Source organism: Fistularia commersonii, chromosome 1, assembly GCF_037954325.1.
Source record: "Fistularia commersonii isolate RoL2024-O1a breed Wild chromosome 1, RoL_Fcom_v1.0, whole genome shotgun sequence".
Lineage (NCBI taxonomy): Eukaryota > Metazoa > Chordata > Actinopteri > Syngnathiformes > Fistulariidae > Fistularia > Fistularia commersonii.
Genome location: NC_141284.1, coordinates 22,065,171 through 22,081,952, shown reverse-complemented (window position 1 = coordinate 22,081,952; position 16,782 = coordinate 22,065,171). Strand labels below are relative to the sequence as shown.

Genomic DNA, 16,782 nt, shown 5'->3' with positions numbered 1-16,782 from the left:
TGAACTTAGTTTGAAATGCGAAAAGGTGACAATTTTTCTCCTCCAGGAAATGTGCAAACTGGAGTCCAGCACTGACTCAGACTCAGGGATCAGCCCAAGATGGTTGGACACCAGCACCATGGTACTGCTCTTGTTTAAACCTGAACTTTTCCCCCCTTCAGCAACTGAGCCGGTGGATCACTGACCATATTTTATTTTTAAAAAGTGTATTTTAGTCTTTCCCGTGTTGAGTTTCCTCAGCCGAAATTGTCAAATGAAGAAATTCGTGAATTTTCGTGAGGTTTCTCATTCCTCCCTCGGGAGGTGGCATTTTATACACAAGGCCTTGACTTTTATAGACATTTATTTTGAATGTATCCTTCCTCCGATTTGTATTTTTATCAGAATCGGGATCATTATAATCACTTATTAGTCCCAAAGTATGAAATTGATTTTTTTTTTTCTAAATGTGACTCGACTTCAAGGGACAGATCATTGCCCACATGGATATTTCATATATCTTAACTAATTTTGGTAAAGCAAAAGAATCAGTTATATCAAAGAAATTGCAACTTTCCTCCCCAAAACACATATTAAACATTGTTTAAAGTCAGTTCAGAATACACACTTAAAAAAAGCTCTAATACTAAAAAGTATTAATGAATGGCTCCAAAATAGTGGTAAAATGACTTGGTTATTACCTAGCCTGTAAGAAATTAATGAAAGTACAAAGAAATTAAATGGAAATAGTGACAAGTACCTAAAATAAAATGACCTGGAAAATATAGAAAAAAAATAGAGAAATAACCGCTAAATAACAAAGTATTTTATATATTTTCATATACTGTATAAATATCTACACAAACAGATAATATGGTGTTCCTGGTCATTGTTTTTCTGATGACACACCTCTCTACATCCAGACCGTCATCTTTGTCTTTTCGATAGCCCCAGTTAGTAATGACTCAGATTCTAGCCTGCACTGAGAATGCCGAGGCAGAATTGAATTTCTGAATGTCTTGTCAGAGCAATGGTAATTGAATTTGTGGCTGACCAGGAATGTGTGAGCAGCGTACAGGAGAATGGGGTTTTTGGACAGATATTGCCATTAATGCATGAGCATGAAGGAAGCCATGGCTGTTATTCCTGGGTAAGCACTGCCCCCTCACTAATCCAGCCATTTCCTTAGCCCTATGTTTTAAATGAATGCCTTGACGTGATTGCAGTGTTTGGACCCGTATGACGGGAGCTCAGAGGATTCTGACGAGATAAACATGGAGGCGTGCATCACAAACCGGCGAAGGCAGAAGGGAAGATGTGGTCGGTTCGCCACACGAAACACACGATTTCTCCCTCATCACCCAGACATAGTCGCCTACAGAGATGTTGCTAAGAGCGGAGTGAGAGGTCCTGGGCCAGAACATCACCTTCCAGATGTTGAGATGAAAGTTGGATGTGACTCTGAGCTGTGGGTGTGCGATATAGTTTCACTTCCCCACCACACCTACAGGGATGCCGGTAAAGATCTGACGGAGAAAATGGCAAATGATTCCACAACACGCACCCAGGCTAAGAACTCAAAATGTCATGGCCAACTTGAGCGTGAAGGCATGGTTGTCGGAACGTCCCTCCACCCGGAGCAGAGTTCATCTCAGATGCCCGACACCCTCTCTGAGAGATCTCTCAGCCCATGCAACCTCACTTTACATTACAAGAGGAAGCTGTGTGTCCCTGAAGTCGACCTCACTGAGTTGGGACAAAGGAAGAGGCAGCGTGCTGTCAACATGAACGATGAAGCAGAGGGAAGCTCTGCCTCTGAAGCGTGTTTGAACCATATGACCATCAGTCTGCCAGGGATGGAGAGCTGATAAGACACAATCCCTCCAAAGGATCTTGTTTTTTGAGTAAAAAATGACCTTTCAGCACTTCGTTAAAAATAAAAAAGCTCTAGCAATGATACATTTGACTGCCAGACCAGAAGTACTGCAATCATATCTAATACCTTTGTTATTTAATAAATTAGGAGCAGTTTGATATAGAAGTGAATCAAATAGTCCAGTCACTGATGACTCACAACTCTGTTGAAAAAAATAACAGAACTAAAAGTTACACAGAATTGCACAGTAATGGAAAAAAGGCTTCAGAAACATTACAAATAAACATGTTATTATTGAAATTAGAGATCTATAGGTCAGTAACTAAGATTTCTACTTAAAATTTGAAGGGCGACATAATGCAAAGCCCTGGAATTCAAATAGATTGGTATTGCACTAGGACAATAGTCAAAGTTGCTCAAAGTTGATGAGGAAATAGAGGTAACCTTAAAACTGGATTCAATTATTAACTCAGATGAGGGGTAGAAACTTTCTGTGAGCTGATTAAGACATCCATCACAAATCTGAATTCAGGCTGAGCAGTTTAAGGGAGAAACATACCCACTGATATCCTGACCTTTATCTTAGCTGCCAAAAGCAGACATGACTGGTAAGATCTTAAATCTTTGGTTTCACTTAGAATTAAAACCCAAAACATGAATTATTGGATTCTGGCAAGCTTTATTCATCTAAAAACATACAGATTCCTTCTAAAAAAAACAACACTTCCTTGAAACTTTCTATTCCCCAGGTTTGACTTTTCTCACGTTTCCCAACTCACAACTTCCACATTCCCGTTCAGGCACTTTCCAAACACTACGAATGAGGACATGACCATTACTGTTCTACAAACATCTCTTGATCTCTACAGGAAAGGAGGTTACATAATTAAATTGTGGTTAATAGGCAATGAGTGTAAATGAATTATAATATGGTTTGATTAATAATCAGGACTTTGTTTTTTAAGGAATGATTTCATCTATTCTGTGCACAAGATAGCAACTCCACGCTCATAGAAGCTGTGCGGATCCTCCTTGGTGGCGATGTCAAAATCGACGGTGAAGATGAGATCAGATCTGGTGAAGTTCAGGTACACAGGCAGGGTCACCTGTAGCAAATACAGAAAAGAAAATAAAGATATGCACAGCAATGGGGAAAGTGTTCAGAGGTTCTGAATAAGACAGAGATCCTGGTACCATGTTTCTCTTCTCAGCATTGCTTTGTTTAATCCAGCGGAGTTGAGTGAGAGGCAGTTCCGTGGAGATGGAGGTGGACAGAGACAGCTTGTTGTTGGCACACGTTGCTCCTTGCAGTTTCAGTCCTGGAATATTCAACACAATCGATGTCAAAATGTCCAGAATGATGGCATCAGAAAGGCTCATTCATGAAAGGATTGGTAGTCCTGCAACCTGATGAATAAACCTTTCTCAAGTTTTATTGTCAATAGGAATGGTTACATTCAGAGTCTGGACGGGTCTATCCATGGATGTATTCTTTAACTCCTTTCAGGGTCGGTCAGTTTCTCACATGCATTTTTGAGCTCAGGAACAAATGGGAGGTACATTTGTTTAAACCTGGAATTTTTTTAAACATGCACCTCTTGATTCAAATTAATAACTGTCACACCTTTGATGCCGAAGCTGCAGGCGTCCAGCGCGGCACCCTGGGCGTTTGTGACGTTGACCTCCAGACATAGCTCTTCCAGAGACCAGCTGTTTGCTTGGGCAACGTACTGACGGGTTGCAGTGATGTAAGCCTCTGGAACGAACAGGCTTCCAAGGCAAACGTGGATGTTCTAGAAAAAAAGTAAGGCAGTAGGGGAAATTAGGAAAACAGATGAGGATTTATTCTTCTGTACTCAACCAGTCAACCACATTATACCTTCAGTTCCTTTGCGCCCCCGCTCGCGGCCCCCTGGGAGATCTGCTGTAGCTGTTTGATCCGCTCACTGAAGTCTGCCACCCACTGGATCACTGTCATGGAAGATGGAACCGTGTAGCGGCACCAGCTGCGAGGGAGGATGCCTGGAGAGAACAGCCAAGTGTCATCAAATCATCAGTCCAACTTCTTTCTAAATACGCACTTTTCTCCTGAGTAAGCTGAACTCAAAAATAATTCACCTTTAACAAGGTCACTGATCAGCGTGCGCAGGTAGTTGGTCTGCTTCTTCTTGCCCTCACACACTTGCACCACATCAGATAGATCCTGACGGACCTCCTGCAGCATCTTGCCGCCCATCTTCACTTCACGCTCAAAGAAACGGAACAGTGGGTCCTATTGTGTGTGTGTGTGTGTTTGGATGAAAAAACAAAATGCAAAATTAAAGTTTTGTATAAATGCCACAAAGAGTTAAATTAGTCTTCTGAAGGTAGAGTATGTTCAATTACTGTTTTTCATTTTTCAGTCAAGGGGATCCCTAATTAATGTAAAGAGAACACAAGATTTCAACTTTTTTTTACAGAAATTATTTTCCTGGACATTCTCAGCAACAGTCTTATTTGAACTGAAGCAAGTTAAGTTTCCCGAATTTACTGTCAATTTAGGTGATTTGTGAAATTTAAAAAATATGATTAAAAAGCATATTCTTGTCATTAGATTTAAATTTGTGATTTTCTTTAGATAAGTTGTTTATAATATTCTGGTTATTTTTATAAATACTTTGCTGTTCATTCGCTTGTAAAATTTTTGGTTGTTATGGGCAACAAATAGGTTTTCCATTCCATGCATTGAACTATTCAATTCATTGGATTGATATTGTGTTGCACAGGTCCAAAATGCATAATGCAGTCTTATGATTTTCAAAAGGCATAGGGACTTGTTCATAGTTTTTGGGAGCTGCAAAATTGGAGATCCTGTTAACAGTTTTCCAGGAAATACAAAGACTTGCCAGTTCATTTTACACTCTCACATTTTACAAAACATAAAAACTATTACCCCTCTTTTCAAATTTTCCATCATTAATGCGATCCCTGATATTTACGTCAGTCTGATATTACCTTGATGTTCTCCACGGTGCGTTTGAGTGGATTGACTGTTTGAGGCATGAGCTGAAGCCAGTTGTTAGCAGTGGTGTAGAGGGTCCTCATCCAGGCTGGCTGGGCGTCAGATGTAGAAGACGCGCGTTCCTTTTTCTCAGTCTCGTAGGCGAGGTCATCCTCATCCTCCAACATCTGCATTTTCAGCATCTTACCCATCATGTCAATGCCTGTGCAGCCCAGCAGAGGGAGTGAGCAGGGAGGGAGGGAGGAAGAGAAAGAACACGGGACGGTGGTGGCACGAGGAATTAATAGTTGAAAACACAAATACTTTATACTGAGGAAGTGTTAACAAAGGAGTTGTGTTAAACAGAAAAGTTAGAACAGAAAAAAAAATGACACACAAGGCTTCAGGCAAAACTTTCACAATTTTTACATGAATATAGGCCCCGGCTTCTTGACATGGCCTAAATCTGCAAGAAAAAAAGGGATTACAGGGGGTGGCTCGATGGGAGTGAGGATACAGATTGTTGAGGTGTGGATGCTTCACTAGCAGGGGTCTGGAGGGGGTTTCAGGAGGGGGATCATTCTGATGAAACAGGGAGGGATTGCATGATGGGACTCTAAAGGTTGGGGAGTTGTGTGGATCAGGTTGTTGGGGAGCTGTGGGAATCAGGTTGTTCAATCCTAATTAGGGGGCAGGGTTGAGGATGGAATCTTAGCAAAGCGACATGTTGGCTGTGAAATACAGCTGCTGGAGGGTGAGGATACACACACCCATCCTTAAGGCGAAGTACCTTTAAAATACATGACTAAAAGACTTCTGCAAAAAAAATGCAAGGCAAAAAAGTCGACTACAACCAGAAGTGACATCATTAGCCTGAGGCACACTGGCACAAAGACGCACTACTCTTTCTTAAAGCAACCAGCTCGAGTGCTGGTTATGGTGAAACCCTTTCAAATCACTAAAACACAAGAGGAGATATGGTTAATCTGCCCTTTGGAAAAAACATGAACTCAACAGATGAGGGAGAAGAAATTGATGTTTTGGAAACGGAATGATGAGTGAAGATTACAGAACGAGTGATGACAATGACAGCTCCCATACCCTGAGTTGTGAGCAAGACCTTCTCTGCATTGCTTGGCAAACCAAGCCAAGATGGAGTTTGAGTGTCAGGAAGCATCTCTACCCAGTGCATGAACTCCTCGCGTCTGTAATGAAACAATGAGCATCTTCCAGAGGTCAGACTCAAAAGTAAAATACTCCTTATCGGTTTGAGAAACTTAGATGAATGCATGCTGACCGTATGCCATCTGGCATCTTGATATCCTTGTGGCCATCAACTTTGAGCGCCAGCTTGAACTCGCTATCAAAGCTACCCTTGGTGAAGATCCGATCCAAGAAGGTAATGAGCAGACGCTGGTCAAATTCATTGTCGATGCGGCCTCCATAGATGGACTGGGCCATCAGGGTTTTCAGAGCCGCCCATGGGATCTTGTCTGGTGCAATGTTCTGACGACCCTGTGTGTGGAGGCAAGGTACAAAAATGTTAGTATCTGCAAAGCTCTCACCTGAGAATTGTTGTTGTCTAGCAGAGCTAGCTCCTCTTATGGAGTCACTAAACACGATCAGTACAATAACCACCAACCTTAGCAGTGTCATCGAGCCAGGTGTCAACAGTATCACAAGCAGAACGAAGGTCAGACTCCCCAAACTCATACTTCTTGGACCAGCCCAGAGGAGCATAACGCAGACGCTCCTGGATGACAGCGTGGAACCAGGCGAGCAAGAAGTAAAGTCGGGCACGCTCATTGGGAGCCTGCAAAAAACGCAACAAAATTCAAATACTCAACACAGAAAGTATGGAGAAGGCACACAGAAACTGTTGAAGATAATCATTAAATCCAGTAGAATTCTGCTTGTCAGTGGGTCACCTTGCACATGCGAGACACTGGGATACTGCTGAAGGTACGAAGCATGTTGGCCTTGACACCAGGAGGAGGCTCAAAGACGAAGATGCGACCAGCACGAAGCAGATTGACTGGAACCTGGTGGGGGGAGAGAAAGCAGATTTATGGATGTATTCTCAGCAGTGTTGGATGTAAGCAGAAAGTACTGGTGCATCAATGTGTGCAGTCATCAGTCGGTTATCTTTTTAAGTTCTGAATTTTACATTGGGTGATGGAAAGATTCTTTTTCAGAATACAAATGTAGGTCTGATCAGCATGAAGCGTTTCTGATAAGATCTGAAAAAAACTTGAAAAATAGACACAAAAGACATGTTTGCAAAAAATCTTTAGGTTGCAGGCAAAAAGGAAATGTTGGCAATCGCACTCCCTTGGCTGCGAAAGAAGACAAATACACTGCAGTCATTGTATGGCCCTAAAAGCATAGGGGGCAGCGAGCTGACAGTGCCAATCCTCCTTCAGTTCAGTACAACGGACGTAATGATAGACAGCAAGTAAATACAGCCTGAATGCGTGAGTAAGTTGAGATACCTTGGGATTGATCTCCATGGTCAGGAAAAGCCTGAAGCTGGTGTGAGGCTGCATGGAGTGGAGCTTCTTCTCCAGTTGCATCAGCCATCCAGGGGCCAGGTGGACATTCTCCAGCATCACCCACCTAGAGAACAACAACAACAACAACTGTCATGACTAACAGCACGAGAAATTCGGTAAATAGCCAAAGACACTTCAATGACAAATAAACAGACCTGCCAGACTTGACAGCTGTGTTAATGTCCCTGTCAGCCTTATTGAAGCCTTCAGCTGAACCTGTGAGAAATAGAGGGGAGAAAAACATTAAGAGAATTCTCAATAAACACCAGTGAAGAGCACTGGTTTGTTTGTGTGTAAAGATTATATATGCTGATTTCTAACCAATAGAAATGGAAGTGATCTGTTTATTCTGTTCAGCAGCCAAGTCTCTGACGAGACCACTGGCATCATAACCCGGTACGGAACACATCAGCACTGGCGTACTAGGCTTCACCTATAGACACAAGACAAAAATGTCAACACACTCAAAACCAATGAGCCCATATTTTTTGAGAGAAGTGTCAAATATTTGTGTACCTCATTCTCCACAACATTAGCCAGGTCGAGTGGCTGCTCAATAATATTCATGAAGGACTCGCCCAGGACCTTTGATACTAAAATGTGCGACATGGCCAACAGACGGTCTGGACGGAAGGCCTGGATCATCAATAGCTGATGTACAGACTGGCCAATCGAAGCTGATTCAAACGTGTGGAAGAGACTGGTCAGTTGAGGCCACATTCGAGCTTTTACTTAAACAAAACACCAAGGCGGTAACTCACTGGACTGCTTCTCTTCAGACCACAAGTAAGGAACAGCAAGCTCAGGTGTGTTGCTCTCAAGCCACATGAAGATTTGCTGAGGTCAAAATCAGAAGATGTGTTTCTACAGGCAGTTATATCATAAGAAGAACGACACCCGGCCAGGTGCATCTTTCCAGACTCACCTCGTCGGCCTCGACTTTGTCCACAAGATCTTTGAATGCTGGCAGGCGACTGAGGCGCACCATGGCCTCACTCTGGTCAGTGCTTAGACCCTTCACCTTGGGCAGGGTCATGCCTGTCAACACAATCTCCTTACCACGCAAGAAGTGTTGGAACTCTGCATCATATGAAGGTTCACTGCAAAGAGATTGAGATCTTTAAAGATTGTTGCTGACATGGCTTTAACCGATACAATTAACGGCAGCGTATCGGTTTCTTACCTAGTTATTCCCTTCAGACTGATCTTGGCCAGCAGCATGGAAAAGGTAATGTGGTCCTGATGCAACATGCCTTTGGCTATTCGGTTGAACACCACCTTCAAGAAAGGGGAACATACAAGCATTCATCCGCGGTCTCGCTAGCATCAAAACCCCAGTGTGTAGCCAACAGACAATTTATACCTGGAACAGATCCTTTGTGATCACAGCGAGCCTCTGTGAGTGATCGCTGACATTCCTCAGGTTGGGATTCTCATACAACACGTTGTGGTAGGTGTCGAGGAAGAAGTGAAGAGAATACTGGTACAGGAAGTGCATCTGAAGGGAGACACAAGAAATTTGGAACAGCTGCTATTCCGCTCTTTTGCAAGTATGCCTGTCAGGAAACTGCCTAGACAATTTGGATTGGATTGTAATTTACATGTGTTTGTTTGAGGAAGGATGTGAGCAGTGTACACACCTGGTTGAGAGCTTCCATGGTGAAGTAGATGCTGCTGCAGGCAGAAGACAGTGACAGATATTGCTGTGACACCGCCTCCACCTCAGCCATGATGATGTCCGTCTCCTCAACCTTCCTGGTCACCTCCGCCGCCTCCTTCTTCAGGTTCTCCAATGTGGTGATGATGGTGTCATCATCCAATATACGCCCCTTCACCTCATTTAGGGCTTGCAACAGTGATTTCTCCAATTGTCGCAATCGCAGCTGGAACTCACCTGGGAAGACAGGATGTTACAGATCAAATTGGTTTCACTCAGAACTTTAACCACCCACAGGGTTTCTGCCATTTAAAAAAAAAAGATAATTCTTCTGGACATTTTTTTTCTCAGATGGGTAGTGTTTTTCTTTTAATCCAACAGGGTGGGATTATCTTGCAATTTTCAACATTGCTACAGTCTTGTGTGGCTGCCAATATTCCGACTTAGAACCCTAAAGACCACCCGTTACTGTGACAGAGCCTCCGCCACCTCTATCTCACCTTGCAGTTTGAGGAGATCAGAGCGTTTCTCATCTACATCGGGCCTCTCTGCTTTCAGGACCTCATTGAGACACTGGCTTTGAAGGCTGCTGCGTGTTACCGTGAAGTTCACGAATGTCACACGGGAACACAAGTCTGGTGGGAACTCAACCTATCAGAAAAGGGAACACGGGGTTAGTCATTTCCTCTGGATTTCATCAGATAGACCCATCTTCAACACCCTTCCTTGAAGATGGGCCTTGGAAATATTAAAGGTGCATCAGGCTTTGCGAAAATGTTTTAGTCTTTGTACCGTTGGATCTCGTGTGGAGAGGAAGATGACGAAAGATGGCGACAAATCAATATCTTGGTCTCCAAGCGTGATGAGGACACGCCCTCCCGTTCTGCGGACTTCTCTGTTGAGTACTGGGTTCAAGATGGGGTCATAACTCTCGACATCCTTAAATAAAAAGGCAAAAAAATACACCAATTAATAGGGATGGGATAAAGGGGCTAGCTATCAAAATAAAATAAAAAAATAAAATAGAACCAAAACACTATTTGGAGATCCATTTTTCTATACATACAGGACTTTCTTAGAAAATTAGAATATTGTAATAAAGTTCTTTATCTTCTGTAATGCAATTACAAAAGCAAAAATGTCATACATTCTGGATTCATTACACATCAACTGAAATATTGCCAGCCTTTGGTTATTTTAATATTGCTGATTATGGCTTACATCTTAAGAAAACTCAAAAATCCTACCTAAAATTTTAGAATATCATGAAAAAGTAATTTTTGTTTTTTTAATTGCATTACAGAAGATAAAGAACTTTATCCCAATATTCTAATTTTCTGACACAGTCCTGTATATAGCATGATAGCTGTTCAGTTTGTCATGCGTGATACAAGCATTGTGTCGCCACAATAATCAATGCTTTTATCTCACATGTTCAGAGCATGTTCAGAGCAACTGATCTCTCATCTGAACTTTGTATAATCTTAAAAAAGGTTTGATTGGATTTTCTGAGACTTCCCAGATCCTATTTGTCATCAACATTTTCCTGGCTTATTTTCCCCATAATTTCGAAAAAATGAATTCATCAAGGCTGAAAAGTGCAAACTGAATTATATTGGAACATTTCTTTCAGGGAATGTTTAATGTTTTGAGTGTAATTGAGGCTTTGATACCTGAACCAGAAGTGGGTTTCCAAAACGCAGAGCACTCTCCAGGTTCTTCCTGAAAGCATCATCCAGGAAGCTGGTTCTGGTGATCTTGCGGTCTTTATATTCGTTCATGATGAACTCTGTTGCTTGGCCTGATGGATCGATGATTAGCGGATACCTAGAGTGTTTATTGATTAAAAAAAAAAAGTGAAAATTTGGTAAAATCCATCCATGATTAATAAATGATAATCACACTTGGGTGATAAAATGTAAAAAACAGAAGAAGTATTTGGTGATCCAAGTGAGTGTGAAACATATTCACCTATTGAATCTGTTCAGCATGATGGCGTTCTCAGTGCAGAGGTCATCTGCTGGGAGGGAGTTGGCCTGCCAGCGCAGCCTCTCATCTGCGTTCGACAGGTACTCAGTCCTGGCTATGTCTGTTCGGAACTGAGGAAGAGATTTCATCAGGTAAGGTAGACTGTACTCTCGGGGACACTCCAAAGAATATGCTAAGAAGTGTCAATCTACGAATACATGGGCAATATGTTGAGATCAAATCATGTGTTTGACTTCAACTTAGTTACTGGCCAGATATTATTCTGCCTTGTCCTGTTATCTTTCAACAAACTTATGCTATAGTTAAATAAGAATTCAAAGGGATAATAAATCTACGTATAATCATGGGAATGGTGAAAAATTAAATTAACATCGAAGTGTCACTTACTTGTATGTTGGCCTGCTGCAAATGATGAGACCAAGTTGTGAACAGATTCTGTCTCATCTGCTGTTCAAAGTATCCAGCATAAGTGATGAAAGCAGCGGACAGCAGACAGTCCCCAGCAATCGTGGACATTTGGTTCTTAAATGTCTCACTGGTCTTTTCCCAACGCTCCCTCTCAGCTGAGAGACTCTTCAGCAGCGCCGTGCTACGATTCACCTGGAAGTTGACAAAATGATTCAAGACACGGACTGGAATCGTGGGAGCGACAGCATAGACATTCAACACAGCTTTCAGGATACCTTGGCCTCGACTGCAGCCGCGTCCGCCTTGATGGCCTGGGCTTCTGAAATAAGCACAGCGTACTCCTCCTTGTAGCGAGCAATGCTCGACTCCAGGTCTCTGATCATCTGCTCCACTTCTTCTGCCTTTGTCTTGTTGTCCTTTGCGTCATCCTCAAGTTTCTGGAGTTCGTTACGCAGAGGCTCCACGCGCTTCAGCATGTCAGCATAGTTGAGCTGGGAGAGTGGCAGAGCACAGTCTGGGATTACAGTGGGAAATCTCACCCTTTTCAGGTATTAATCTCAGGAGGGAAACCAGAAACTCGCCATAAACTCTTACAAACATGAAGTCATCTAACAAATCGCTTATGATTACTACTTCAGCTATCCCTTCCTTTGAAGCATGCGTTTAATTCCAGCTCTAAGTTGTTTTTGTGAGTTTTGACATTAGTTACCTGGGCAATGGCCCATTTCACCATAGGACCGCAGGCCAGTGAGGCTCTGTTGATTTGTTCATAATTGTAGCCTGGGTTGGAGAGATAGTTCTTCTTCATCTTCTCACGGATGGAGTCACTAGAGGAGGAAGAAAGCAAAGACCATAAAATTTATGTTCCAGAGCAGAGAAGCTCTTGGCCTCGTGCGGAAAATGATTGTGAATCAAGAGGAATTTCGCAAGGAACTGTGGAATATTGTACAGGGTCATTTTGTTTCAGTAAAAAGTGGTCATTTCAACAGTCTTTACCGTGACTAAAACATAAAGGAGACTACCATTATTGGGATAGGTGCTGACATGTCAACCACAAGTTACCATCAGCTCGTGTACTGATTTGTGAAGAAATCAGACTGTGGTCTACAAATATGTGATCAAAAATAGTAAACCTAATTATAGGTGCTGCTTGATTGGTGTACTGATTAAATCATTTAATTTGTGCTTACATCAGACACAGACTACATGGATGTCTTGACACTGGTACCTCATTTCCTCAGAGGAAAAGTTGACTATGCTGCTGATGAAATTTTCCCTGATAATAATTTGCCTTATTTTTTTCCAGTCACTGGTCTCCTCCCCAAGCATGAGACAGATAGACTCCAGGGCCAGTTTGACTGCAGCTGGGGGATTGGTCATTGCCCGCACTTCTACTAGATGCTGCCTCTTAATAGAGCTCACCGCTAGTCATGTGAAAGGAGGAATACGTTTTGAATGAAGAAAACAGTGAGAGGTGGGAGGAAAAGAGGAGCATTTAAGGTGAAAGGGGAGGGAACAAGAAACAAGCTCGAGGATTGAAAAAGAAGAGAAAAAAAAGGCAACTCTTTAGTTAACAACTTCAGAAAACATTGCCATTTCACCTGATCTCGTCAGCAGAGAAGTTAACAATTGTGGGGATGAAGTTCTCCCTCATGATGATTGATCTGATCTGCTTCCAGTCTGTTGTGCTTTCTCCCAAAAGAAGGCAGATGGACTCCAGGGCCAGCTTCACGGCTGCAGGAGGGTTAGCCATGGACCGCACCTCCACCAGGTGCTGCTTCTTAATGGACTTAACAGCTAACAACATCATATAAACAAGAATGTGAATCTTGAGAAGGCGAGGACCACAAATGAACATGGGTTTTGTGGCCGAGATCGGAGAGTAAGCAGTCAGCCATGGCTCCAAAAGCAACCACGTGATTATAGGTAGTGAACATCATGTCAGAAGTCGGGTTACTTTAATGTTATGCAAAGTTGTGCATAACACTAAAAAATAGAAGGAACTATCTGGCTGTCAGGCTATATCAATTAACCAAGTACAATGAAAGTAGTGAAAATTTAAAAAAACAGAAAACCCACCATTCTGAGCCTCAATAACAGCAGGCTCCACCTGGTCCAAATCCTGTTTGACCCACAGCTGTTTGTCCTTGATCACTTCCTGTTGTTTGTAAACTGCCTCCTGGATCTCCTGGCTCATCACCTGGAGTCACAACAGAAACAACTGTCCAATAGTTTCACCATGGAGCTCAAAGAGCCCCCATGTTAAAAACACCAAATGACCACCAGTCTTCCAGGAGAAAACAAGAAATACCTTTTTCTTCTCAGCTTCCTGTTGGTCTTTCACCATCTTCTTCAGCTTGTCATTGGCAGCAGCATTCTTTGTCTCTAACTCCTGACTCTTTATTCTGAGGTCACGGCGAAGCTCCTCCACCTTGATGAGGAAGCAGTTATAGCATCAGACTGAAGTGAGCATGGAGATGCTGACAGTTTTGAGCCATGTATTTGGGACTAGCCTAGGGGGATTTTTGAAGAGTAGGGAGAATAAAAATAGCACATCAGGATGTATAACACTGCTTTACCTGATCAACGGTCTCCTTAATTTTCCGAAGACCAACATTTAGATGCATCTGCTGCTCCTCCAGCTCACTGCGCTTCTCATTGAACAGGTTGGCATACTGATTGATGAAGTCCAGGTAGTGTCGAGGAGTGATTGACATGGTATGACCACCACGCTTTGCCAGACGGTTATTGGCCTGCAAAGCGTAAACAAGATGGATGTTTTCAATACCTCTACTTACATTAATTTTAATCGGGCAATTATATCAAATGCACATTGTTTGATGAAATAAAGCTACAGCTCACCTGGTGAAGTGTCTGGTGAACAAACACGCATCCGTTGACGATAGCCTCACGATGGGATGGTGGCTGGGGTAGTTTGTCATACACGATGGGCATGTAATCTGGCACCTTGTAGTTTGGCTTCTCCAGGTCCATCTTGGTGGTGAACTCCTTGCCCACCTGATAGAGAGCCTCTGTGGACCAGTCTCCAAACCAGTTCAGGACACACCTGGTAGAGAGGACAGGGTTCAGTTTTCTGCTCTATTTGTCCTCGTTAATGCATCATTGTTTCAACTATACTCCTGCAACGCTTTGCAAAGGAAGTTCATAGGGGCTTTCAAAGTATCACCTTCATATTTTGTACAAGCTTCTCAAGCGAACTACCTGATTCATGACTGCAGGGGCAACTACAGCAGTAAATGAGCAAAAATGTAGGTGAAACAGATTTTTCAAGTAAATTTCTCACTTATTTAGAACCAAGTCCTCTGATTTTATCTAATTGCTAAACAGTATTTGAATTCAAATTCTTCATTTACATGTGAAGATTTCTATTAATTGTTAACTTCTGGTCGTTCCATTTACTTCAGAAATTAATGCCTTTGCCCCCTTCCCACCCCCATCTCCATTACGTTTTGACTGTAAAATTGGTCAACTGGAAAATGGAAGCCCTGATGTCATGTTAGGAGTTAATTAGGCCTCCACTTGCCTGTTGAAAAGGGCAGGGGATGTGGCCGCCCTGTCCTTCAGGCCCTCAGATGAGGGGTTCATGGTGAAAACAACGTGGAGGTTTCTGATAACCTGACTGGTAAACCACTTGTAAAGCTCCTCATGGGTGTCAAGCATAAGACCCTCTTTCTGGGCTCCCTCCTTACACTGAGTCATCAGGGTTGCATATTCATCTCCTTCAAACAGGCCAGGCACCTACAGAGAACAGGGGAGCCCTTATATATTAAGGCTGCAGAGAGATGTGCACATAACTGAATTCCTATCACAGAAATATAAATCACAAGGTTTTACCGAACTACAATGTCAGCTCAAGACAGAAATTAAAACTGGCCTACACAATCAGCTCATAAAGTAACCAAATCACCTCTCCATTAGCCAGCAGGGTGTTCATTCTCTCCAGGAATCCTGAATCCAGCACATTGGACTCATCCATTATGAAGGCGATCTTCTCATTCTTACAACCGGAGCGACGCAACACTGTTCGTAGGTCCTCATCAAAGTCCTCTCCAGTATATTTCCTGTGTACCTGAACAGCCAGCCAAATCAGTTAATACAGAGAAACCTTCTTGGCAATCACTCTGACATATACTGTACAGACCTTGATCTGGTAGACACTAAGTCCGTTCATCCAAGCAACGAAGCGAGACAAAGTAGTTTTTCCCGCTCCACTCACACCGATCAACAGGAGATGTCCCTGTGGCTGACGGAAGATTCTACAGAAAGAGATTTGGTTGCAAGATTTGTAGTAATAACGTTCACATGCAGGTTTCAAGGGTAAAGATTTTACTTGAGTCATAGGTAGAGCTTAAATAATGGATCAGTCAGATGATCACTGTACGGTCACTGCTTTTTTCTCTTTCGGCATTACGCTTTATTTACTTTTGAGAAGTTTAATGCATTTTGCTACGACTCCCCACTGTCTCTCTGCAATCAAAAACTATCAGTAAGGTTCCTTGACAAATCTTATCCTAGTAACTATCAAGTATCATACAAGGCTGATGACTATCAGTCAGAAGCGATACATTTAGAAGCTTTGCTTACCGATCGATCCTGAGGACATGGTCCAGCACTTCATTGAAGAGCACCAGAGGAACATCCAGCTCCTCTTCATAGAAGACCTTGAGGCGGGCCTTCACATAGTCCCGAAGTTCCTCCTGTTCCACTGGGATGTAGTCCTGCAAATTCAATACATACACTGCGGGTCAGTGGTTCTCACACTTAAAGATAAGAAAATCCAAAAACTGTACTGAAATATGAGATGCTTACTAATATTATTAATATTTAAGTAAGTCTCAGTTATTTTTCTACATACCACTAGGGGGAGCCCAAGTGCCAAACTGAATAAAGTTGAGGTAAGTCTCAAACTAGTCATCGGCTGACTGACTAGGGGTACATACACTTTTTCAGCATGCAAGCAACTTTTAAAATGTCAAAGTCATAATGATCTACCTACTATAAAAATGCAGAGCATATATATATATATATATAAAATTATTATTATTATTGATAAATATATTGAGAATTCTTCATAAGTACAATATTGGTGTACCTTGCATAATTGCATGAACCCATATTGCACAAAATACAACACAATACAACATTTTTTTACCTTACTCCGCCGATTAGCTGAACGGAATCAGCTCGGGATATTGTTCGGACAGTAGCAACTGATAGCTTGCCTAAAGCACATTTCCAAACAATGAGTCATGGTGGAATGGTATTTGGACTTAATGATCTTCACGTGGGAAAAGGTGGACTCATAAATAAGTGGACAATA

General features: G+C 42.4%; 2 protein-coding genes across 2 annotated transcripts in view; one reads left to right on the top strand and one right to left on the bottom strand.

Annotated features, from left to right (window-relative positions):
- Positions 1–46: 46 nt before the first annotated feature.
- Positions 47–1,847, top strand: LOC147237832 (uncharacterized). The gene is made up of 3 exons (XM_086147207.1): positions 47–121; positions 1,037–1,129; positions 1,206–1,847. The coding sequence occupies exons 1-3, from the start codon at positions 50–52 to the stop codon at positions 1,845–1,847; spliced, it is 807 nt and encodes a 268-aa protein (XP_086003333.1). The 5' UTR covers positions 47–49.
- A 670-nt stretch (positions 1,848–2,517) lies between these two features.
- The window catches only part of dync1h1 (dynein, cytoplasmic 1, heavy chain 1), a 30,793-nt gene continuing 16,528 nt past the window's right edge, over positions 2,518–16,782 (bottom strand). The window contains exons 44-78 of the mRNA XM_086154794.1: positions 16,047–16,180; positions 15,604–15,718; positions 15,370–15,531; positions 14,986–15,200; positions 14,304–14,508; positions 14,021–14,194; positions 13,753–13,872; positions 13,521–13,641; positions 13,043–13,238; positions 12,151–12,268; positions 11,717–11,932; positions 11,421–11,633; positions 11,016–11,143; positions 10,718–10,871; positions 9,837–9,983; positions 9,545–9,695; positions 9,028–9,281; positions 8,751–8,885; positions 8,571–8,665; positions 8,313–8,487; positions 8,149–8,224; positions 7,904–8,064; positions 7,709–7,820; positions 7,543–7,603; positions 7,328–7,451; positions 6,764–6,877; positions 6,478–6,648; positions 6,133–6,350; positions 5,937–6,040; positions 4,850–5,058; positions 3,974–4,127; positions 3,735–3,877; positions 3,480–3,648; positions 3,050–3,174; positions 2,518–2,961 (exon numbers count right to left, since the gene is read on the bottom strand). Coding sequence (XP_086010920.1) covers positions 2,833–2,961; positions 3,050–3,174; positions 3,480–3,648; positions 3,735–3,877; positions 3,974–4,127; positions 4,850–5,058; positions 5,937–6,040; positions 6,133–6,350; positions 6,478–6,648; positions 6,764–6,877; positions 7,328–7,451; positions 7,543–7,603; positions 7,709–7,820; positions 7,904–8,064; positions 8,149–8,224; positions 8,313–8,487; positions 8,571–8,665; positions 8,751–8,885; positions 9,028–9,281; positions 9,545–9,695; positions 9,837–9,983; positions 10,718–10,871; positions 11,016–11,143; positions 11,421–11,633; positions 11,717–11,932; positions 12,151–12,268; positions 13,043–13,238; positions 13,521–13,641; positions 13,753–13,872; positions 14,021–14,194; positions 14,304–14,508; positions 14,986–15,200; positions 15,370–15,531; positions 15,604–15,718; positions 16,047–16,180 — 5,298 coding nt within the window. The 3' untranslated portion in view covers positions 2,518–2,832. The remainder of the gene's footprint in view (positions 2,962–3,049; positions 3,175–3,479; positions 3,649–3,734; positions 3,878–3,973; positions 4,128–4,849; positions 5,059–5,936; positions 6,041–6,132; positions 6,351–6,477; positions 6,649–6,763; positions 6,878–7,327; positions 7,452–7,542; positions 7,604–7,708; positions 7,821–7,903; positions 8,065–8,148; positions 8,225–8,312; positions 8,488–8,570; positions 8,666–8,750; positions 8,886–9,027; positions 9,282–9,544; positions 9,696–9,836; positions 9,984–10,717; positions 10,872–11,015; positions 11,144–11,420; positions 11,634–11,716; positions 11,933–12,150; positions 12,269–13,042; positions 13,239–13,520; positions 13,642–13,752; positions 13,873–14,020; positions 14,195–14,303; positions 14,509–14,985; positions 15,201–15,369; positions 15,532–15,603; positions 15,719–16,046; positions 16,181–16,782) is intronic.

Excerpts from the sequence above, each read along its gene's own strand:
- LOC147237832 (XM_086147207.1), top strand. The coding sequence starts at position 50 with ATGTGCAAACTGGAGTCCAGCACTGACTCAGACTCAGGGATCAGCCCA. Across the intron at positions 122-1,036 it reads GGTTGGACACCAGCACCATG|GAATGTGTGAGCAGCGTACA; the intron begins GTACTGCTCTTG and ends GTGGCTGACCAG. Across the intron at positions 1,130-1,205 it reads GCCATGGCTGTTATTCCTGG|TGTTTGGACCCGTATGACGG; the intron begins GTAAGCACTGCC and ends ACGTGATTGCAG.